At 44.9% G+C, this 20,245-nt stretch overlaps 1 protein-coding gene across 2 annotated transcripts in view; it reads left to right on the top strand.

Moving 5' to 3' along the window:
• The first annotated feature begins 212 nt into the window (after window positions 1-212).
• Window positions 213-20,245, top strand: part of LOC104475586 (VPS10 domain-containing receptor SorCS1) — a 292,980-nt gene continuing 272,947 nt past the window's right edge. Inside the window, exon 1 of one of the 2 annotated variants that reach the window (XM_086752150.1) lies at window positions 213-1,318. In XM_086752150.1, the coding sequence (XP_086608276.1) occupies window positions 656-1,318 (663 nt within the window). In that variant the 5' untranslated portion in view covers window positions 213-655. The remainder of the gene's footprint in view (window positions 1,319-20,245) is intronic. The other variant, XM_086752152.1, reaches the window with a different exon arrangement.

Here is a 20,245-nt window from a genome sequence, read left to right as displayed (position 1 = left end):
TGTTGGGGAGCCGGTTTTAGGGGTTTGCGCTGATGCGAAGCACAGGAGAGGAAAGGGTCGGATTATTTGAGTTTAAAAGTTGGAATAAGTCCTTCTTGGAGTGCGTGTGTGCGGGGGGGGGGTGTAACCAGCCACTGGCGGAAGGGGCGCGGGGCGGCTGCGGGAGGAGTGTGATGCAGAAGCGGCGAAGTGAGAGGGAGCGGAGAGGGAGAGGAGCGGGCTGTAATTTCCACCCAGGCAGCCGGCAGAAATCACCAGCCAGGATTTGCTCCTCTCTCTCTTCCTCTCTCTCTGATTTCAATTCGGCTCCTCCCCCGTGGGGTTGGGGCTTTGCCTTCCATCAAAAGCCTGATCAGCAACGCCGGTCTTGGGGGGGGGGCGGAAATTAAAAAAAAAAAAAAAAGAAAGAAAAAAAGAAGGGAAAAAAGAGGAAAAAGTGCAAAAGAAGGAAAAGAAAAGAAGAGGGAAAAAAAAAAGAGAGGGAAAGAAAGCAATCTCCTCTCCCCCCAGCAACATCTAATACAGCAGATCTGAAACTTTATGGAGTTCTCGCTGTGTTCACCCCGCGGCGGGTAAATCGGCAGCACCCCGCTCCCTCGCCCCGGCTCCGTCTGTCCTGCGCTTTCTCCCTCGCACTCATCGGCAGTCGGCAGCGATGGAAAAAGTTGCTGGCTGGTACCCAGCCTGGCACGTTGCTCTCCTGTACTGGACATGGCTTTTCCTCTTCACTTTTGGCTTTACCGGCGCAGAAATAACTTGCAGGTCCTGCCGTTCCCAGGTGAAGCCGCAGCAGCAGCATCCGCAGCAGGGATTATTAATGCACTTGAGGACCGACAGAGGAGAAAGGGAGCAGGGGAGCTTCCCCGGGGAGAAGGGAGGTGAGAGAGGGCAAGGGGCCGGGATACAGGCGGAGGATGCCAGGCTGAGAGCGACCATGGTCCCTGCTCCGGCGGGGACGACGTCCAGCGGCTGGGAGACCAGGCGATTGACGAGGGAGCCCGAGGAAGCGGCCGGGGCGCGCCGGCCCCGAGCGGCGGCAGCGGCGGCGGCTCCGGCAGCGGAGCCCCCTCCCTGGGGCCGGCAGCCCCCCCACCCCGCAGCGGGCGGCCGGCCGGGCTGGGGCCGGAGGCGGCGGCGGGGCCGCAGCCCGCGGGGCTCGGCGGGGCCGGGCGGCGGCGGAGCGGGGCGGGAGCCGGGGGCCGGCGGCGCCGCCCGCTTCGGGCTGGAGGAGCTGCGGCTGGGCAGCACCACCTTCGCGCTGGCCGGGGACTCGGCCCACAACCAAGCCATGGTGCACTGGTCCGGGCACAACAGCAGCGTGAGTATCACCGCGGGGGGGTTGCGTTCGCCCTTGCTTTCCTTTCCTTTCTTTCTTTCTTTTTTTTTTTTTTTTTTTTGTGGGAGGCGGGTAGGGGGGATGCTGGGTTTTTCTTCTTCGAGGGGGGATTGTGCGCCTCCGGGCGCCGGGGATTGGCTTCGCTTAGCAGTGTGCAGTGGGGCAGAAGTGCTTCAAAAGGGCCATTCTTCTGGAGCAAGAAAAAAAAAAAAAAAACTTTCCGCCGCCAGCCCGCTGAGCACAGCCCCCTTCTCCCTCACCCTGAAGGCAGAGAGGGATAAACCACTGCCACCGCCCGCGGCAGGGAGGGGAAGGGTCGGGCTGGGGGGGATCCCTCCTTGCACCCTGCCTCACCCCCCGCCGGGAGCCGGGGCGGCTCAGCTGGGATCAAGGCCTGAGAACGCCCCGCTGATGCTGCTCCTCCTCCTCCCAGCCCTGGGAGCCCATCCCCAGGCCCTGCTGATGGGGAAGTGCTGGAGAGCTTCAGGACTTCATCATCCCTGAGGTGCCTCCGCGCAGCCGATAAAGCTGCTTTTTGCATTTTGTCACCAAGGCGTTAAAATGAGACAGTTCTTATCTCTTCCCTGTAACCTGAACTTTTCCCTTGAATAGCAGCAGAATGGCTCAGATGTGAGCCAAGCAGAATAAAACCAGCCAGCGAGGTAGGTGACTGGTTTCCAGGCTGGAGCAAAAGTTATTGGCATCAAAGTTACCAAGTTAACTTGAGCCCTGCATCCCTCCAGCCTCTGCTGCGGAGGTTCCTTGGAGCTGGCTGAGGCCTGGGGAAAGCAGAGCAAGTGGCCTGGTGTGCTTTCTGTTTGCTGTTGACTCTGTGGACTAGCAGAAGTGGGGGGACCTGGCTATCTGAATGCTCCAACTTCTGTCGCTTTGCCTCTTGGAGACAGCAAGCAGAATTCTAATAAGAGAGAAAGGGATGCCAGCGTGACGTGGTCATTGCCCGTACAACTTCCCAGGAGAAAGGGAGACTTCCGCTCTTCTCCCCTAAGGTGTCTGCAGCTGTAAAGCCAGAAGATTTCTGGCTGCTTGGCACAAATCCTTGGTCTCCCTTTCAGCTTTTCATACTAGGAGCCTGGTAACATTTTGAGATAATGGTCTAATCATTATGAATTCCTTTTGGTATAGATTGTATTGAGATATATCAGAGAATTACAGCGGATGTCCTAAGCACCTCGCTGTGGGGTTCAGCCCTAGTTAATTGGGACATGGTTTTGTTGTCTCATCAGGAGCTTTTCAATCAATTAATTGACAGAATAATACTTGTCATCTCCGTTTTGAAGGACTTTCCCCTTTCTTCACAACTCAGCTAGCCTATCTCTGACGTAGTTGTGCGAACAGAAGCTGCCTTGTAGGAGCTCAGGTCTGTTCATACTAATTGAATTGAGGCTGACACTGGTTTAAAGCGACCCATTTGCTAAGAAAAAGCTTCTGATATAAAAAGTTGTCCAGTAAGAATCAGTTTGCCTGGTCTGTCACTGCAATTATGTTTAATCTGTACATTTACCAAGACATGTATATTGTTATTATATATGTGTTCTACTGTATATGTGGTTAGGTACACATGGATATATGTTTCTGCCCACTGTGGCAGTATGGACTATTTATGCTAGAGACTGATTTACCTTCTGTGTGTCTTGGTGTACAAATGTCTTCAGGGAGCTGTGAGGAAATGTTTTGCCGCTGTCTTTCCCACAGAGCTGCGGGTTGCATTGCTTACGGGGCGACTGTGCTCCTGCTTCGCTGCTGGGGGCTCTGGCAGTGCAGTGCTGTCTTGTGCTGTGATTGCAACGCAAGCTGGGGCCCAGCAGGACTTGGATGCATGACAGGCTTGTCCGGGCTCAGCTGGAGCTGCGTTCAGTAGGTAGCCCAAAGTGGCAGTGACTCTGCATGGAGGTTTTGGGCACTCATCTGTCAGGGAGCTGGGAGCGGGAGGGGGTTGAGGTGAAATGCTTCCTTTAGGGTCCAATGTATGTAGTGGATGTTGCAGAGGATCCCATGCTTGTGAGGGATGCTGTGTAACCCACTGCCCCGGCCGCACTCCAGCAGCAGTAGCTGCCGTCTTCCTGCCTGCGTTTCCCTGCTGTGGCAGGGGGATGCAACACACCTCTTTGCATTTTCACTCTCCTGTGCTCTGTAAGTGCTGCTGTTAAACAGCCTTTGCCTTTCACCCAGGCACAGGGGCACTATGGAGACAATCATAGTTTGCAGCATCTATGTGAGTACAGGGAAAATCCGAAACAAAGCCCAAAACATTTGAGATCCCTTTAGATGGAAAAGCTAGAAAATTAAAGTGCTGTCACGACCAAGTTTTTCTATTCCAATGTACCTCATTCTGCCAGCTTCAGTGTGGTTCCCTATGTCCTTATTTTGGTAGTGGTTTGGATACAATTGCAATGCTTCTGATGGAGGAGAAGGGACCCCTGATTTCTGTAAGGGATTGTTCTCAGTGTTTGCAGCTTCTTTTAGGCTTGGCTGTGATTTCTTGTTGAGTGTGTGTAGCATCTAGTTGATGGCATTCTGCTCTGAGGATGAACTCGCTGTATGCTCGGCCACAAGTACAATAAGAATAATAAATAGTAGTCCAAGTCATCCAGGTATAACTCTACCAATGTAAATTGTTTTACATCAGGGATTATTTAGGAACTCCCTGGACAGCTTACCCTCCAGTACAGTATCTGTAGCCGGACATTTGGAGTCAGCGGGAGCTCCCCAGAGGAGAGCATAGGTGTATGGAGTCTGGGTTGTCAGATGACTGATGAGGATGAAACTGGGAGTGTCTCCAGAGTAGTATTAAAATACGGGCGGGCCTCGGGCTTCCTCTGGCTCCAGTGGAGGTGAGCGAGGCCACACAAGGCCATCTGGCATCTCCACAATCCTGAGCTCTTTCAGTCTGCAAAACAGCGAAGTGCGGCTGCAGCTGAATTGCGTGCTGGAAATGGTCTTTGGCTTGCACTGAGTCCCGGACTGTCTGGGACTGATCCAGGACAGTGTTAACTGGCCCATGCCAGCACCCTTCCCGGAACCATTTTGACAGTATAATAAGAGCATAGACTATTGAGTCTGTGAATGTGTCCTGGTATCGCTTAATTTGCTTGTATGGGTACATCCTGAGAGTCCTTCTATTGGCCTCTGTAGAAACTGGAGTAAAAGATCCAGAGATAAAATCTTCCTCACATCTCTGCTACAAGACACACAAGTGAGATCTCCTGCCTTTTTGTACCACTGAGAAATTTTATCATTGGTGTGGAAGTTGCGAGGTTTCCCAGCTCACAGAGATATCAAACGTGCTTCCTGATGTGGTGTATCCGAACACTGTAGGCGTGGGGTCCCCATAGCTCCCTTAATGCTCTGCTGTAGACTAGGAGAAAGCAGTTAGCCGAGACTTGTGTGTGGAGCTAAAAGAGACAGTTGGTTTTAATGAAGACAAGCAAATCTCTAGGAGACGTCCATTATGAGCTTTTGGGATACGGATGGTTCTCAGAGCTTACAGGAAACCAAGAGTGCTTCTGTCCTAGGCTGACTTGGAGTGAGATTAGTGCCTTACTTGTTCCTTTGAAAGTACCCTGGAGAAGCAGCAAAAAGAATTGGAGGAGGTCAGAAGGTGAGGGAGTCTGAGAAAGAGCTGTGATGCTATGGCTTGTGCTATAATGTGGTGCTGTGAAGGAGAGCAGCATGGGTTTCGCATTCACGTAACAAGGCAGTTTACCTTTGCCTTGCTCGGGACAGAGCGCTTGCTCTCCTGGGCTGCGTGTTGGTGTAGAGCTCACAGCGTATGGCAAAGAACTGGAGCATGTATACCCTGCTGTACATGGGATTGGCTTTTATGTGGCCATGGTACCTCTAAACAGCTGGTTCAGACTTCTGCAATTTCCATGTCTGGAAAGACAAAGCTAAGCTGCTTCTGGGTCCTCCCCAACAGAAGATCCTCAACAGACTGATGGAGATGGAGTCTGGACCAGATGCAAAACAACCATGGCCAAACAGGTTTTATATTCCATCCACAGTAGAAAATCAATACAACCGATGGGTCCAGTGCACGATGAAGCCTGCAAGGTCACCGTTGCTGTTGTCAGGCGATTACACTAGACAATAGGGGAAGAGTTAGGTCTCTTATAGGAGAGCTTTTAGGCAAGATGAGACTCTACATTAGGTATTACTTGCAAGATGTTACTTGACGTTATTGACAGGACAAACTGAGCACAGGTAAGGCAGAATAACAATGCACCCGTATATTTCTGATGCACTGTATTGCCTCCTGGGCAAAGTAGTTTTGAATCACCTGTTGTTGCATTTTCAGCTGAAGTGTTCAAACCTACTTTATAAATTAGGAACTTAAATAAAGGAACAGGGCTGCAGCAGGGGCTGCATCCTACAGCCATAAACTGATCAAACTGCATCTTGAAAGCAGTAGAGTTTCTTTCAGCCCACCCTCCTATTGCCTTCTTCCTTTCTGGATAGCTGTTCCAAGCTTTATTCCTCTGATTGTTGGAAACTTCTGTCTGATTTCTGTTCTAATGTTGTCATTGGGCAATTTAGATTATTTTTTTTTCATTCGTGCATGTGCTTTTTAATTAAAATTATTTTCTCTCTCTGGCACTTGATGCCCCTTGGAGTTATTTTACAGGCAGTGATAGGATTCCCTTTCAGCCTCTGGTTTGCTAAATCAAGCAAGTGCTGTTCTTTCTGTATCCACTTGTAAGACAGATTTTGGAAAGTGAACTGTGAATTTCTGCAAGTCAGGTTCCCGAGAGCTCGAATTTGAATCAGATTTTTGCTTTTGATGAACGCAATTCCATGCAGATGATAACGAATGTATGCCCTTTTACAAGTGAGACAGTAAAGGCATGGCAAAAGTATCTTCAATTGCCAGTGTTCTTCTGTTCAGACCAGAACGGGGGATCAGAATCGGAATGTCACTTTTCACATCTCACTCTGAGACTCGTTTGCTCAGACGTTGTGTTCATGCAGCAGGCTGTGGTTGGTACCCTCTGTCCTTCCCTTGCTGGCAGAGCTGTGGCTCTGGTGTAAAATTACCAGGGATGGATGAAGAATCTGCCAACGTCATCCCATGAGTGACCAGCATTACATTGTATGGCACTGTGATAGCCCACTGCTCCCTTCCTCCCAGAGCAGTTGCATTATTATAAAGGAGGAGTTTTAAGGAAATGAATATATCTGTGGAGCCTAGAGCCAGCTGCGCGGTGAGACCCAGGGTGAGGAATGACCCCGCTGTCAGTCACTTTGCATTTAGATTGGTTCCTAGAGTGCAGCAAACAGGTCCCCAAAAAGATTAATCTGAGCAGGATGCCTGCATTAAAATGCTTCAGTGAGATGTAGTATGTATTGCTTACATATTACAACAGCATATAATACTATTAATAGTATAATGCACCAGATGCTGAGACTGTTTCAGGCTAATTTCTTGCTGGAGCTAATGAGAATATATTTTGGAAGAGCTGAATAAAAAGTGAGGAAACAAAAAGTGTGATTTAAACCAGAAAAAATCAAGTGAAAGTATTGCTAAATTTGCTACTCTGTAGGTCATAAAATAGTTTACATCCATTCTGGATATGAAGCCTACTTTAAAAACAAGCCTTCAGTGAGAGAAAACACTGGGAAATTTCCTGTAACTTTTAGGACTTTATTTCTTTAACCAGAAACTTCTGAGGTTTTTCAGATTTTTTTTTTTTTTAATGTGTACTTGGTTTGGCAAAAATGAGTCAATAGCCATAGTATTTCTATCTTCTGTGTTGCAGTCTATCTCTAGATATATTTATTGACTGGCTAAAATGTATGCTTTTCATATACAGAATATGAAATAGGATATGTGGAAATTCTTAATAAGACCAGCTGTGCACTGAGAGAAAGCAGAGGGTGAAAGAGAATCCATGACGACTAGAAGAAAGGTTTGTCGTTGTGTGAATCTGGTCTCTGAGAAAGTGTTTGGGAGACAGTGAGGAGCTTCCACCCAGACTGACAGGTGGGACATGCAAATCCTATCACGAAGGGAGATTAAGGAGAATAATGGAAGAGCTCTGACAGTTGCAGCTGGCGTTCACACAGTATCAAGAGGCTATAAACTGTATAAAACAATAGGGTTATAGTTTTCAATCTTATTAATACTGTACTTTGTAATAGAAAAAGGTTTTCTCCCTTTTCTCCTGACTTCAAGTAAGACTTTTGTATTTCTCTGACCCAGCAATTATGATGAGGCCTGTCCAGAGGGGGAAGTAAGGAGGTCAGAAGTCCTCAACTCATTCTGGAGAGGTTAGAGACTGTTCTGACCCGTTCTGTTGTGAAACGGCTCTGCATATGATGGCCTGCGAGATCAGGATTGGCCTTGGACAATCTTGTGTCCTCTGGGCCTTTCTTACTACGCCAAGACTGAATACAACCCTCACGTTGTGCAGAGCTCCAGCAAGGCGAGCAAAATTGCCCCATCAAAGACCTCTTCCCTTGGAAAGTGCTGTTGTAGCTTGGCCAGAACGTTTCATAGTTTCACACTGATTTCCTTTTGATCTCAAGGCTCCTGGAAAATGGCCCCAAACAAGCCAAAATCTTGAAAGTTTAAATGTAACACTTTTTTCATTGTTTTGTTTCAAGGAAGCATTTTTTTTTTGTATGGATTTTCAATTCTTTTATTCTATATTTAAAATGATCCAGTGACACAAAAATCTCGATTCAGTGTCCCACACAGAGGCGTCTAGTGACATCTGAGACAGTATTACCTCTAGCTGCTGTTTCACAAGGCAAGGGCATTCTGTGGGTCCTACCTGATGCCTGGGAATGGTAGAGCATCTCCAACTATATTTGCCTATATTTGGGCAACTGATATTATCATAAAAGCTATGCATACTGGATCCTGTTCATCCAGAACTAAAGCTACATTCAGGTTTTCATTTCATAGGAGGAGAAAAAAAATCAGACTGACACAAGGCACTTCTTTTCTCTCACTTTTTTTTTTTTAATATCTGGCCAACAAACCAAAAAAATCAATGACTCCCGCGGCCCTAATTGACATTTCTATGTTAAATTAAAATGGGCCTTGATTCCAATTCAAATGGCAGCACTAGGTGATAGACTAATTATTTTGGAATTTTAAATGCATATAAAAGTTGATGCAGTAAAATGATTTTTGTGCCACTTGTGATTTTTTTTTTTGCTGTCTCTTAAATCAAATAACAGTTAACATGAGAGCCCTTAATCCCTAATTCTCAGTGCTGGTAACACAATAACACTTTTACTTGGTACTGCACTTTCTTTCCTTGGGGAACATGAAAGTACTTTGAGAAGAAACAGGATATTTTAGGATATGTCCTAAAATGTAATTCCTTTTTTTTTTAGAGGGTCTCCAAGAACTTAATTTAACCTCACCTCAAGTCCCTGAATAGGGGAGTGATGTTCTCCCATGGCAGCACACCGGAACTCAAAGCTGGCTCTGGACTTCTCCCCCATGTTTTGTCACGCCAGGGACATGCACAGGGCAGGCTCTGCTGGGATGCCCCTGACATGGGGTGAGCGGGGAGGAGAAAGCTGAGGAAAGAGATGGAGATTTGGGTGGTGGGTGGAAGAAGATGGGAAATGGGACCTATTTCTGCTGCTGTGAAGGGATGTCAATGCCAAGTAGCCACGAGCAGCCTATGCTGGGGCAGGGCCTCCAGTGCTCTCCCCGTGTGCTGTGGTTAGAACTGCTTCTGCAGGGGCAGGGAAGTGAAGGGAGTCGCAGGCCTTGTGATTTCTCTTTTTCTGGAGAGAAAGCTTGGAGATAGGCCAGATGAGACAAAGCCCACCTCAAGCGAGTGGCTCAAGTGGGTTGAAGGGATTGACCCATGCTGTGCTTCTGGGAAGTGTGGCTGAGGAACCTCAGGTCAGGATGAGGAGACCACAAAGTGCACATAAGGCAGCAAGTTACACGATAACAGGAAACACCACCCACCTTTACCCCCAGAGAGGTTGCCTTCATTAAAAAAAAAAAAAAAAAAATCTTTTTTTTCCCCCTGTAGTATTGCATTCCCTAATGTAGAAGCAGCAAGGTAGGGCAGATACTCTTGGACTGTCTGGGCTGGCAAAAATAACAGAGTGCATCTAGTGCATAAAGATGTGGCTGGCTTTTAGAGAGGGTGTCCGAAACTCATTCAAGACAGTTGTCAGACTGCCACCAGGAATATGTCCCACATGGCCTAATGTTGTGTTTTTGTTTAGTGAGGGGGGGCACCCCTTGTAACCTAAAAGCCTATTTGCAGAATCTTTCATGCTTTGCACAAATATGTTAAATCAAGAGATGATGGAGAAGGGATGGAAGAGGATGATTTGCCATTGGTGTTTCAAGGCTTGGAAGGGCTGGGGTTTTTGGGTGCAGAGTGTTCAGCCACACATGGGAAATTCTTGAACCCTTACAGCACTGGGTCCCAACTCTGTGTCAGTGCTCACATCCCATTTTTATTTGGTTTTATGTCATCCTTGCTGGTGATTATGGACAGCAATGCCATCAACGCTTGCAGATCATTTTCATGCAGGCCTTCAGGATGAAGTGAAACGCTGTTCAGAAAAACTCGGGCTATTTAGATAACTCAGCAGAAACATCCCATGTCTTTCCCCAAATGTTTCTGTTCCTTCCTCATTCTCACCTCCTCCACTACATTTAAGGTTGAGAAAATAATTCAAGGGAAATATTTTATATAACAAATGTAGGCTTGTTTTTGACTTCATAAATTGTCCCAGCTCAATATGTGATTTTCTCAGGTGCACTTTTTTTCAGGGGGGGCGGGTGAAGTAATCATAGTTCCTGATTCAGAAATCAGTGGGAAATTCCCCGTGGGAATGGACTCCATTTAATAATTTGGAATGGAAGATTTTTATTTTAAAACCAACGTATATTTTCAGTAGATGAAAGAGGTCATATGCTCCCTTTTGGTGTGTGTGACTGGGTCAGTATAAACCTTTAGAGACAGCTAAATGTTCCCTGCCTTGGCCAAGAATGTTGTCAGTACCTTTCACTGAATATTCACTGAAAATAGACCTAGGAGAAGTGAATTCCACTGAATACTCAAATTAATATTCAGGGACCTTATTTTTTGAAGAATTTACCTATGTATAAGTGTAAATACACTTTTTTAAATAAGGTAAAAATCATACTTATGGTGAAAATTAAACTCTATATGCTAAAGAATATGACAGGGAAAATTAATTTGCTTTCTGTTGAGTTTTAGTTCAGATTTCCAAGAAAAAAAAATACTTTTCTGTAGATGAAAGATAAAAGCTTTAAATTAATCATTATTGGTAACAAAATCAAATTTTGGAAATGGTTATCTGCAAATCAAAGTTATATCTTACTTTGATTACATGGATAGATTTTCTTTAATATCAGAAGATAAACAGGTAATTAAAAGATACACCAGCAAAACAGCAGATGCATTAAACTTAATACCCAAATATATAGGTCTGTGGTTCAATGTCACTAGTTAGAGGAGTGTTGAGGACAATTATTCCCTGAGATAGTATTTTGGTTGAGGATTGCACCGTGGGAAGGGACCCCACTACACCTCCTCCACTTCATTTGCTGCATGTTTCCACAATCCCTTAAATATGTAAAGCGGGACAGAGCCTGGGCTAGAGATAAAAATACAGATGTGGGCTATATAGATCTGGGCTATATAGATCTGGACACAGTGGCCTAGCATCTCTACAGAAGAGCCGAGCCGCTGAAGTTTAGTAGTAACTGTTTAGGCTGTTGTAACCCAAAGATGCTTTGATGCAGATCTGCATCTGTTTGTTTAAATAACAAATGACTGTTTAATTGTATTCCTGGAAAACAAAATGAAACAAAACAAACCAAAACATCCTCCAGCTCATCTTTTGGATGGAAAGCTCCAAGTTCAGTTCAAAGTGCCTTCCATTTTCTTTTCAACTTTTATAAGTTGACATGTAGTCTTTCTTTTTTTTCTTCAGAAACTCCTCATCCACTCCTAAACTACTAATTTTAAAGTTGTTAAAGGAATAGATGTGGTTGATTCCGGCTGTCTCTAACTGCAGGCTGAGCCCGTGGCTGTGAGCTGGTCAGGGCCCTGCCATCCCACCTGTGATCAAGGAGCTCCACCATGGACACCTATGGGAGCTGGAGCAAGGAACCCAGCTCTGCCGTGGGCCAGGGACTTTTCTTCCTCCTTCAAAACACTGGGTTCTGCCATCACTGAAATCCCTGCTGTTTTCGTCATGCTGCAGGCTGGGATTCCGTCAGATAGACTGAACAGCTCCAGCACCTCGCCCTCCTGTGGGAACGTGAGTTCTTCTTCCTCCCCGCAAACCTTGCTGTGCTCCATCCTCATCCTCCTCCTCCTCCTCACCAGCCACCCACGGCCCTGCCTGTTGATGCTGTTGCCTGGCGACCACCCCGTGATGGGCAGCTTAGAGGGAAGCAGTGATTAAACAACCTGAGCTGGTTTCTGAAAGCAGGGATCGTTATTGTAATGTGACAAGCAGTGACAGCAACACATTGGGAGTGTGATTCCTAAAAGAAAAAAAAAAAAACCAATAAACAAATGAAGAAAGTGCTGCACACACCTGTGTGTGTAGGTGTGCGAGTGCTGATGCCTTCCTTTGATGCAGAAGAACCAAAGGCATGTGTTTCTTTATTAATGAAAGATGAACATAACCCTAATAATTGTCGTGATGAACAGGCCAGCCCACGAGCCAGTGCAGCTTGCGTAGACACTGTCAAACATCTCCACTACTCCAGCAGGCCAAAGCAGCAGATAAATGGGGTGCTGCAGCTGTTAGCAAGGGGGGGTTGTAGAGCCAGCAGCCCCTTGCTGACTGCCAGCAGCAACACCCTCTGCACAGAGAGGAACATGTTGAAGCTTCAGCATGAAGGTGGTGGTCCTGCTGGGTCCACCTGCCATTTCTCCTCCTGTCTTCCAGATGGATGAGACCACTATAGACACAAGGATGCAGGGTGGACTCAGCCTTGATAGGAAATGAATGTGGCTGTGTGATCACAGTGCCTAGTTTAGGGGATATTGCATCTTCCAGCATCAACTGGGAGGTTCTTGCTCTGTTAGCCTTTCTTCCAAATCCAGGTGACACCAAGTACTGTCCTTGCAGAACAAATCTGAAAACAAGACTAGATACACCTTAAAGACTGAGCCAACCAGAACACTAAGAAGAAATCTTAGAATTACAGAATCATTAGAGTTGGAAGGGATCTTTAAAGGTCTTCTAGTCCAACCCCCCTGCAAGGAGCAGGGACTTCTCCAACCAGATCAGGTTGCTCAGAGCCCCGTCCAACCTGACCTTGAACGTTTCCAGGGATGGGGCATCCACCACCTCTCTGGGCAACCTGTGCCAGTGTTCCACCACCCTCATTGCAAAAAGTTTCTCACTACTAGTTGAGGAATCTTAAGAAAGCCCCACTCATGAACTCAGAGAATGAAAGCTGTCAAGCTATCTATTTAAAAAAATGGGGTTTTTTTGACTGCTTGCTTGAAACAGGCCAGTTCTGCAACAACTGGATTGGTGCTCTGTGGATTTAGTCATTAAAGTTTCCTTAAGACACAGGTTCCTATAGTTTCTTCCCTGTTACACTGTCAAAAACTTCCTGAAAAACCTTTGTGGAAAGCATATTATTTCCCTTTTTCCTCAGCTGCCTTTGACGTCATTCCTTGTAATGTAGCTCAGAATTAAAACTGGGAGCTGAGATTGCAGGCTATTTTGGATAGCTGAGGAGCTGCTGGATGGGATTGCAGCTGAGGTCTGACAAAATTCAGCATCCTCACACTACAGAGATGTGGGCTAATTTTGCCATCATTTGTCTGAAGCCCAGAAATAGTAGGTTTACATCCCTTCTAATTTTTTTTTTTCTTGTTCTTAAGTGTCACAGGCTCTAGGGGATTTAAGTCCTCTCACTGTTCAGAACTCATTACAGTGTTAAAGCTTGTCTTTGTGGTTTTCCCATGGACACAAGATACAGGTACACACAAGATCCAATAAAGCAAATAACATATTCATACTGATGGTTTGTCTGATTTGTGCATGAATTTGGAGGGAGGAAATGAATGTTCCTGGTGCTTCCCACTTGCTTCTCAATCTCCCCTTTTAGTTTTATCCCAAGTTAGACTTGATTGCATTTCTGCTGTTCTCCTGTCCTGTTGGGGTGCCGGTCCCTTTCAGCCTCCTCGGGGAAATAGCAGTCTCTTGGCAGATTCGTTACATCTGTATTTTCACCACAAAGAACGGTGGGGGTAAGGTACAGCTTCAGTGCAGGTCAACCTCACCTTTCGATTAAGGCTGAGTTTACCAAAGATATTCTGATGTTTCTTTGAACTTTTAAAGTGAAAATGTATGAAATGTAGCAAGTACTTCCAGGAACTGTTTGTGCTCTGGATTAGCTGCCTATGCTTTGATGGCTGCTTGTGACCTTTTAAAATTGCTGTCGGTGTCTGTGCTTAGTACGGCAGCACTGATTTTCTTCAGTGCTATTCAAGTTCTTAAGGCAGGTTTATCAGCGAGGCACCTGAGTGATGGCTCTAAAGGCAAACAAGAAAACAGACCCCAAACTACTTTACAAAAATCCTTCCTGAAAGAGTTAAGGCATCATCAGCACACCTGTCAGGTGGAAAGAGAAACACCACACACACAAAGAGAAGAAAATTTAACCACCTTAGTTGCTCTGTGCTTTCCATATCTCCATTGCGTCTGGCACCATCTGAGAATGAAATAGTTGAGGAGGAATGTTCAGTCTGTGTCTGCGTTCCTTTTCCGCTCATGTAAATCAGGATTCGCTTAGATGAAGCCAAGAACCGCTTTGTGGCAAGCAGAAGGAGAATCCATCTCTATTCCTCCCTAATGCTGAAGTATTGAAAGACCAAGCAGAAAGAATAATTTCTGAGAAATCTTGTGTTTGACAAGGTGGATTTTGGTCAGAAACAAACCTTTATGAGCAAATAGGGCAAAGAGATACCTTGAGAAATTTTATGAGGAGCAGAGAATATAGTACGAGGACTCAGCATCTCATTATGAGATGTTACTCAGGAAACTTGTACTTAATCCTCTATATAGGGAGCACTTTGTTTAAATAGGGAAATACTGTATTATTAAACAGATGGAGATCTTTGCTGGAAAGAGTTCAGAGAAAAGGAAAGATTTCTGTAATTTGGTGCTCCTGCTTAAATATATGGAATTGTGTGGTTGACGTCTGAACTTGGATGATATGATATGAATTAAACTTTAACCCATTAGTAAATTTGTCCTTCTAACAAGCTACTCAGATGATCCAGAAATATGTTAGGCAGTAGCAGCTGCTAGAAGACAAAAATACTTCATCGCAGAAATACACGGTATAATAAAGTATGGGAAATGAAGGCAGTATTGCAATAAGGACAAAAGAAGATAGATGACATACAGTTTTAAATACTCACCTTCTGTGTTGAGTTTACAAAGGACAGATGACGTCAGTAAATTGAAAACACCACTGAGACACATAAATCATTAAACATGAGCATTAGAGCCACTTGGGGAAAAAAAGCTGTGGGAAGAATTTTCCATTAGAAAATGTGGTTTAGACAAAATCAGAAAATTTCTTGGGGGTATGTCATTTTCAGTGACATTTGCTGCACTAAAATATCAACCAAAATTGCATTCTTTAGTGAGAAACATTCCCAGTTGTCTTTTGCTATGGCACCAAGATTATGACAAGATACTACTGCTACATCATGGACACTTCTTTTATACTGAGTATATAAGAATATGTGGAGTATATGGGACACTACTTGGTACATCATCTCATTACCCAGAGGTGTAAAAGTTCGTTGCTCCTCTATCCTCTTCCACCTTCCCTTCTGGGAATGGGCCCTATGAACAAGCTGCCTTCTTTCTCCCTCCTGGTGAGATTTTGTTTCCAGCTGTCTCCTCTTTGTGATGTCTCCTTAGTCGCATGATGGGTGTCACAGAAGGATTTTTTGCTGGAGGTAACAAGTTCTTTGGGCAGTGACAGCACTGCAGGGGCTCAAGTCAGTGCATAGCCTCAAAGGCAATCCAGTATTTTCCTTTCTGAGCCAGTACTTGTGGGGATTTTATCACTGATAACCCCTGGAGTGTTCGAAACGACATCCCTATATAGGTTTTAAATTAATGTTTAATGTTCTGACATTATCAAAAGGAAATGCTTTGGTGCTGTTGATTAGCAGCTGAAAAATATTTACTGATACTTATTTTCATGGGAAATTTAATGGTCTTGCCATTCCCTCTTGGGACAGAAACCAAGCATTAGCCTGCCTGAGTCCCTCACAGAACAGAAATGCTGGCTTCTGACACATTTAGATAGAGAACATAGCTTGGAAGGTGGTTTTAAAATGACTCTCGGCAAGTTTTGCATTCTAGAAAATGATCCTCATTGGCTGCTATAAAGTTATGGTGAAGGTAACTTGAATGTCAAATATTCCTTTTTGTTCCTGAAACAGTCTAAGCTTTACAAAGGACAGCTCTGTGGAAAGGCAGAAGCGTGGCAGCTCGGCCATTTCTTAACTAGCCATAAACTCAAGGGGAGAATAGGTTGTAAGAGGAACATTTGAAAACCCAAAGAGCTGTTTTTCACTGTTCTGATCCCTTTCTCTGCAGAGCAGATTAGCTGACAGCTGAGATCCCAAAGTACACGATTTCCATCCAGGCAGGAGCCTCCTCAAGGCGTCAGTGGCTGACATTGTCTTTGCGCAGAGCAAAGAGATATCTTCTCCCTGCTAATTGCAAATCCTGTGCAGTGTTCCTTTTACAGCACTGAAATGCTTTAAACACAAATATTCCTGGCTTAAAGAACTGATGGTTGCAGTTAGCCATGGTCTGGGAGGCAGGTACAGCCACTCCACTGCAGGAGCGGTTACAAGGAATGCTCTGGATTGCTTTACGTAGGAGATGGATAATTTGATTGTGGTGGTCTCTTCCTTAGGCAAAAGGGACACCAGAAAATTGGTTCTTCCTTAAATGCGCGAGCAGGCAAGAAGAAGCAGCAGAAACATGAGGTTTACAAATGCATCAATTATGTGATTGCTCAGTTCAGCCTAGTAAAGTTTTTTTTTTGTGATTTAGATAATTAACTTCTGAAAGAAAAATACTACTAATAAAGAAGATACAGACAGGCACAAACACACAAGAGGTGAGCATTGATTTTTCAGGTGTGGTGAGAAGCAGCAGAAGGCAATTTGAAGGAAGCTGAAGCAAGCTCCCAGGGTGTAAATTGGCCCTTGAAAGGCAGGAGACCCAGCTGGCTGTGATTCCCTGCCCTCCCAGGTGGAAGGAGTAAGTGATCAAGGAGGAGGAAGGGATATGAGGGGTAAGAGGAGGAGGGGGAGGGTCTTGTGTAGGTCTGTGAAGTTGTAAGTAGTCTGTTGAAGAACGTTTTTTTTTTCTAGTAGAGAAGCTGACCTGCAGTTGTTGGTAAGCTTTGGAAAAAGCTGACGTTGAGTGAGCTCAGCAACTGAAGAAAAACACTGAAGTGCTTCTTACCAGAAAGGAGGTGCCAAGGAAGAACTGCATCCTAAGTGGGTAGGAAGCCTCTCTGTTGAGGGGTGTGCTAGCTGGAGAATGGGAAAAGAATTGGCAAAATAGGGAAGGGTAAGGCTGGAAAGCGGTGTGTGAAGATTTTGCCTGGAAAATGCAAGGAATGGAGCAGCAAAGTGAAGTTGCTGATAGAGCAGAAGAACATGATGGTGTGAGAAAGCTAAGTTTGTGCGACGTGAGAAATGGAAGAACAGGCAACGGAAAAAGCAGAGACAAGGCAAGGTTTGTGGACTGGGGTAATGTAATTGGAACAATTGCTTTTAAGGGTGATTTTAGCTCCAGAATTGGCTAAAGAGAGACTTCAGAGAGGGAAGAACATTTCACTAGTCAAGATGCAGACAGCTGGATTGATTTAATTAAAAAAGAAGAGCATGAACTTTTTGAGAAGGAGTGTGGATTTTCTATTGGGGATTTTGGATTTAGGTGATGTGGAAGTGCTGGCTGATAACAGAGAGGCGAAAAGATGATAAGAGCCAGGATAAAAGCAAATAAGTCTGATTATGCACTGTTAAATGCTGTGTTGTTGGTGAAATGGCTTGGAGGAGGAGATAAGGAGATAAATTGGCAGATACTAATATTGCTAGCCAAAATTTAATACTCTGTGGGCAGAGAGATGCTGGAGGGTGGGACATAAATGGAAGAGTTTGCCTAAAAGTAGTTTTCTATGCTGTGACTTTCCCTGCATACACTGTGCTATTTGTTCTCAGCATCTCTGAATGAAAGTCATCTCTCTCAGCCACCACCTGTGGAGGTTTGACATGAGCCAGCCAGCAAGTCGTGTCTGATGCATCTGTTTTACTTGTGTTTCGGTGCTTAGAGTCAGGGCTGTAATATGTGAACAAGACCCTCTTCGGGGATGTAGGTGATGACACAAATTGATGTGGAGATGCTTTGCCAGAAGAGATGTATTTTGTATACCTTCTTGGATTTGGCAGGGAATGGCCTTGCTATTTGTAGAGGTACAAGTTCTTATAGCTGGAGAGCTGCTGTCTGGGCTCAGAAAGGAGTGAAGCAATTTGGAACTACAAAAGCCTGTTGCCTAGCAGCTTATGTTTTAAGAAGGATGATGTAAGGAAAACCAGAGGCCTTTATACCCTCCTGTATCTTTGTGACAAAAGCTAATATGGACAAGGGATTGCCCTGGTCTCAGCGGGGAATTCTGGTGGTGCATTTTTGCCTTTTGAGTGTGAAGCCTTAGAAACAAGCTGTCCTGCAGCTGACAATGCAGTCACGGCAGAATGTTTGCAGCTGAGCTTGGATCCAAGGCTTAGACCTGAGGTGCGGTAGGTCGTCACTGTTAAGCTGAGGAGGGACAACGTCATACATATGGCTTGCAGCAAGTGACCTGAAGTGTACCTGCATTTACCTTAGCTTATGCTGAGAGGCATTTAAACTGAGTTTTCTTTCAAGATGAGGAGCCCTCATGTGGAGGGGCTAACATGTGGCAACTTCTGAAATTGTACTAGTGTGATATACTTCATTAAAATCCTCAGATTTTTCCAGCTGAAGCTTTTGGATGTCTGCCCACAGAAGGCTGTACTACGGCATTGCTTCTTGGTTGGTGTGGGGTGTGGTTTTTTTTTTTTTTGTTGTTTAGCTAGTATTGTCAGCCTATGGCAAAGGGTTGATCTTCAATGGGTTGATATGTTACAAAAGGTACAAAGATGCAGTTTCTAGCACCTGATATCCTGCAGTACATTAACGTCAGGAGGTCTGGGAGTCTCTAGCCTCACCAAGAATCACAGCCCTCCTTATCAGCTGCTCCCATTCCCATTGATTCCCCGCCTCTTCATTCCAACTTCTTTAACTTGTCAAAGTGAAGCACAGCTTGGCTTGCTTCTTGTGAAGATCTGCAAACACCCACATTAACCCACAAGTATCTTCTTTCTATCCAATGTTTTGGCAGGAGACCTTCTGTCTTCATACTGCATAATTCCTTCTGGAGAGTAGAAGGGACACATTACTGTTCATAGTTCTACTTAAAAGATTTTCAAATATGTGCCTTGAGATAAAAAGGATGTTTGAATTTTCTGTATGATTTTTATTGTATGAGATGTGAAACCAGAGCTGTACTTAGATGGACCACTCTTTTTGTTGATCTTTATTAAGGATGTGTTTAGCTCAATTTGTAGTTTAGTCCTGGCACATTTGTGTGCATTGAAAAGCAGAGAGGATGACCACTTGCATTGGTGAATCATAATGGACAAATGATAGCATGCCAGCTGCCCTTTCTTCCACCTGTTACATCAGCACCACTCTTGTTGGTGTCACAGTAGAAATGGTATCACCAACCCATGTGTAAGAAAATGTCAAATTGTGTCTTCTGAGAAGGTGAAGGTGATGTATCTGTTAGTCTAGCATAGTTAAAGCATAGCAGTTGCATGGGCCAAAGCGTCGTGCAGCTACTCCAGATACCTCAGTGACAATAACCATCTGTCTGCTTATTGCCAATCTGCTGGAAGAGCTTATCGTGTAGAACTGTGCTGTGCAGATATAACAGAGTGCATTAGCTGCCCTGGAGGTGTAAGCTGTTGGACTAACCCAAAGTAATTTTTGGAAATCAATAGATTTGAGTCCTGGTATTTCTCTTCTGGGCTTTGAGTTTTGCCATTAGAAAGAAGAGAATGACTAGGTCTAATATTATTTGGCTCTGATCATGTTGGAATAAGGGGACCATCTTGATGGAGGTCTGGGATGCTATCTTGTGCTGCACTTCCACTGAGGTGCCAAGCTTTCCCTGTCACCCTCTTCAGGTTAGGAACTGGCTTGTCAAAATGTGACTTAGCACTTGTCCTGCCTTTTAATCAAATTTAAAATACCCCTGTCTTTTAAAATAAATCTGGAGTGTTCACTTTGGAATAGAAAAAGTGTTTTAAAATGTGCGGGAGAAGTACTTATTCCCAGTTCAGTCCTGTTATCAGAATTGAAATGGTCCAGCAATCCCATCCATTATGCAAAGGTGGGACATGAGGAGAACCATGCAGAAGTCTTGACAAGGCTCTTCCAGTTGATGGTATCCATCACCACTGAATAGCGTTTCCCCTAGCACATGCATAAGCAGAATGCAAGTCTGTCCACATACCCACAGCTAGCTGCAACCTGCCATTGACACCACTTCTGTTTCATCACACAGAAGGTATATTGTAGCCAGGTTGAAATATTTTGCTAATTAAAAAATATTAAATGATCTCAATCTACCTTCTCCCCAACAAACAATGCAATTAAATTATCATTAGAGCTTGTACAGAACCTTTGATAACAATGGGGCTATTTGTATTAAATTCAGCCTTAGTTTTCTTATTCCACCAAGTCCCATCATTGTGTTCATTGTACTCTGAAGTCAAA

The sequence above is a fragment of the Chlamydotis macqueenii genome, chromosome 7 (genome assembly GCF_036417535.1).
Source record: "Chlamydotis macqueenii isolate bChlMac1 chromosome 7, bChlMac1.mat, whole genome shotgun sequence".
NCBI classification, from domain to species: domain Eukaryota; kingdom Metazoa; phylum Chordata; class Aves; order Otidiformes; family Otididae; genus Chlamydotis; species Chlamydotis macqueenii.
This window is presented reverse-complemented; position numbering and strand designations above follow the sequence as displayed.